The sequence below is a fragment of the Oryzias melastigma genome, linkage group LG12 (genome assembly GCF_002922805.2).
Source record: "Oryzias melastigma strain HK-1 linkage group LG12, ASM292280v2, whole genome shotgun sequence".
In the NCBI taxonomy this organism is placed as follows: domain Eukaryota; kingdom Metazoa; phylum Chordata; class Actinopteri; order Beloniformes; family Adrianichthyidae; genus Oryzias; species Oryzias melastigma.
Genome location: NC_050523.1, coordinates 6,655,923 through 6,659,060, shown reverse-complemented (window position 1 = coordinate 6,659,060; position 3,138 = coordinate 6,655,923). Strand labels below are relative to the sequence as shown.

General features: G+C 41.4%; 1 protein-coding gene across 5 annotated transcripts in view; it reads left to right on the top strand.

Annotated features, from left to right (window-relative positions):
* The window catches only part of fibcd1 (fibrinogen C domain containing 1), a 222,721-nt gene extending 220,576 nt beyond the window's left edge, over window positions 1-2,145 (top strand). For all 5 annotated transcript variants that reach the window (XM_024299837.2, XM_036214653.1, XM_036214652.1 and 2 more), the window contains one exon: window positions 1,631-2,145. In XM_024299837.2, the coding sequence (XP_024155605.1) occupies window positions 1,631-1,896 (266 nt within the window). In that variant the 3' untranslated portion in view covers window positions 1,897-2,145. The remainder of the gene's footprint in view (window positions 1-1,630) is intronic.
* Window positions 2,146-3,138: the final 993 nt, after the last annotated feature.

Genomic DNA, 3,138 nt, shown 5'->3' with positions numbered 1-3,138 from the left:
AAAACTAGCGAGGAACAAACATCTGGAAAACTCTAGATTACAATTGGGTAATGAAAACATTTTACCAGATATTTTGATCCTTTTACACCGAAGCTGTCGCCAGTGAATCCAAAAAATCACACGCTCTTTGAACTAGTGTAACGCTGACCATTTACGTAACGGATTCTGATGTAGCGTGATGCTTCTGAGTCTGTGTCAGAATCATCTGGTGTCGGCACTTTATTACCGTAGAATGTTGAGCATCAGCACAAAACTGCTTTTCTCTGCTTCAAATCCATTAAAATAAAGTTATTTGCAAAAAAAAAAAAAAATAGAGTTTTGGTTATTCAAAGAACGTTGACACTGGAGTTAAAGCTCTGATGTTAAAGACCCACTCCCGTAATTGGGTTTTTGGTGTTTTTAACATGTTCTTGTGACATTTTTCTCATTAAAGTGGACATAGGGAAGAGTGAGGTAAGTTGAGTCAGTGGGTAAGTTGAGCCACCCCTTTCATCTGGACAACGTACAAATGTTTTGTCATGTGACCACAAATTTAGGAAGCAATCATTATTTCCAGCCTCCTGTGGTAAAAAGAAGTACAAGGGATAAGGGGAAAGCTGTAATACACAAAAACTATTCTTTGCATGTCAAAGTAAAATTTTAGCATTTTGAGTAATTTAGCTGTAATATTAAAACAAATTAATCTTCATCTAAAACTATATGTGGTGCATATTGGTCATTTTCTAAATAATGTGAACAAGTTTGCTAACAGAAAATGTCTGAACCAGACATTTTTTTTTTTCCAAAATTGTATCTATAGGGAAAAGTGATCCACAGGCTATGGGGTAACTTGAGCCAGTGGTTCAACTTACCCTACACTAATGCACTGGAATTTAGCAAAGGTTTGATTGTATAAAGTAGTATTTTGACTTGAGTATACTCCACTATTTTGGCATTTTTGTAACGTGTCAAAATATCCCTAGAATCTACATACAGGAGGAAAGCAAACTGGGGTACAGCAACTATCCTGAAACAACAATAAATGTTAAAATTCTGTTTCTGTATCACTTTTCATAACCTCCAGGATCACATAAGTAAAAAGTGGCTCAACTTACCTCACTCTCCCCTATATACTAAAATCACGCTTATAATTGTGTTTCTATGTTTCTATTTAAATAGTTGGGAATGTGTTGAAATTGTTGTCTAAAATTAGCGGACCACAAGGCCCCTGCTCTGCTCCATTCTGATGCATTTCTGATTCACGTGCGGCTCGATAGCTCCAATACTGACATTTTGCCGCTAATGTTAGCTTAGGATTGCAAGCTAGCAGGAGAGTGTAAACAGAGGGATAGTAGCAAATGGGGCTTGATCCAGTCCCAACTCAGAGGTGAATTTTTAATCAACTCCTGCCACTCTGCAGAAATTATGTCCTAGAAAACGACAAAGATTTATTGATTTTGCCTCGAAATGGCATAATCATAATTAAAATACCACTAGGAACGTTCTACAATTGATTTAGTATGATTTGAGTGGGACTTTAAAGGGTTTTAAAGTAAAGCACTTATTTATTTGTACATTTTTACTCTATTTATCCATTAATGCTGACTTATTTTTTGTTCTTACTTATTCAAATTTTCCGTCTCGTTTGCAGGCGATTCTCTTCTGAAGCACAACGGAATGAAGTTCACCACCAAGGACCGAGACAACGACCAGTCGGAGAACAACTGCGCCTCCTTCTACCACGGGGCCTGGTGGTACCGAAACTGCCACACCTCCAACCTCAACGGCCAGTACCTGCGCGGCCAGCACACCTCCTACGCCGATGGCATCGAGTGGTCCTCCTGGACTGGTTGGCAATATTCCCTCAAGTTCTCCGAGATGAAGATCCGCCCCACCCGCGACCCTGACAATAAATAAAACTGACAGAAGAGGTAACAAAAAAACAAAAAAGAAGAGTAAAGAAGACATTTTTGGAAACATTATAAACAATTTCTGACAGCGACATGGAGTCTTGATGTTTATCCACAGAAAAGTACCTCTTCGGATTTAGTTTACAGTTTGCCTCATGGTGTCTCCTCTTTCTAATTTTCCACCCTGTCTGCCTTCATCCCCCTTTTTTTAAATCGCGTTTGGCCCTAATGCCCTCGTTTTGGATCTTTCCGATGACAAAAAAAGCTAATCAGATCCCAGAGCTCACTGTCCACAGGGCCAGCTTTATCCAGGCTGACATGGTGGATCAGCCCTCGCCAGGAAAATCACACACCAGTGATTTTTTTTTTTCTTTTTTTTTGGTGTAATTTCGACCTCCCATCTGTGCTGACATGGCATGTAGCTGGTCTTATTTCCACCAGAAGCTGTCACAGGGTTCCCTATCACGTTCCAGAACGTGGCTCGCCCTTCTCCGCGTACAAAGCAGGAGATACTGATTCTGAAGTTTCACCTGAAGGAAGCACGGCGGTGCAATATCCAGTTCCATTTTCTACCCTTCATCCGGTGTGACTGAAACCCAGCTGGAAAAAGTGGCAAGAAGTGCAGAGCCTGGGATAATGAGAGAAAGAAAAATGAGGAAACAAGCTGCCGGGGAGTACAATTGGTCGAAGAAAAGGGGAGGAAGACGGAGCATCAAAGGGCAGAGGGGACGAAAGAATGGGGAGGAAAGGAGGAAAGAGAGTGGTGGATCTTATTCATCTGACTTGGGCCATTAGGGAGCATATTGGGCACTTTGTCTGATCTGCCTGCCAGCTGAGGAGTGGCCAATTCATGCAACTCTCACAGATGGTAACCCAGCACTTTGCATGAGTAGGTGTGTGCGTTTGAACGACAGACAGACAGAGCTCTCCATCAGCTTCCTGTTACGACTTCAGACGACCGTCTTGACCGAGCACAGACAGACAGAATGATGCACAGCCGGCATACTTTCACTCCGTCTAAATAATTGGGGGAATAACCCAGCATGGAAGCTGCGTTCTGCATTAGAAAGGTTTGAAAGAGACTCCAACCTGTTAGGAAGACGTGACATCCTCTGCTTCAAGCTCTTTTGTTGTCTTCTGTAAAGTTTTATTCTCCTTTCCAGTGGGTTTATTATGGGATTTTCACTGTTTCTGCTGTCTTGCAAACACAATAAAAGAAAGTTGCTGTCAAATAGGATTTGAAGCTCTG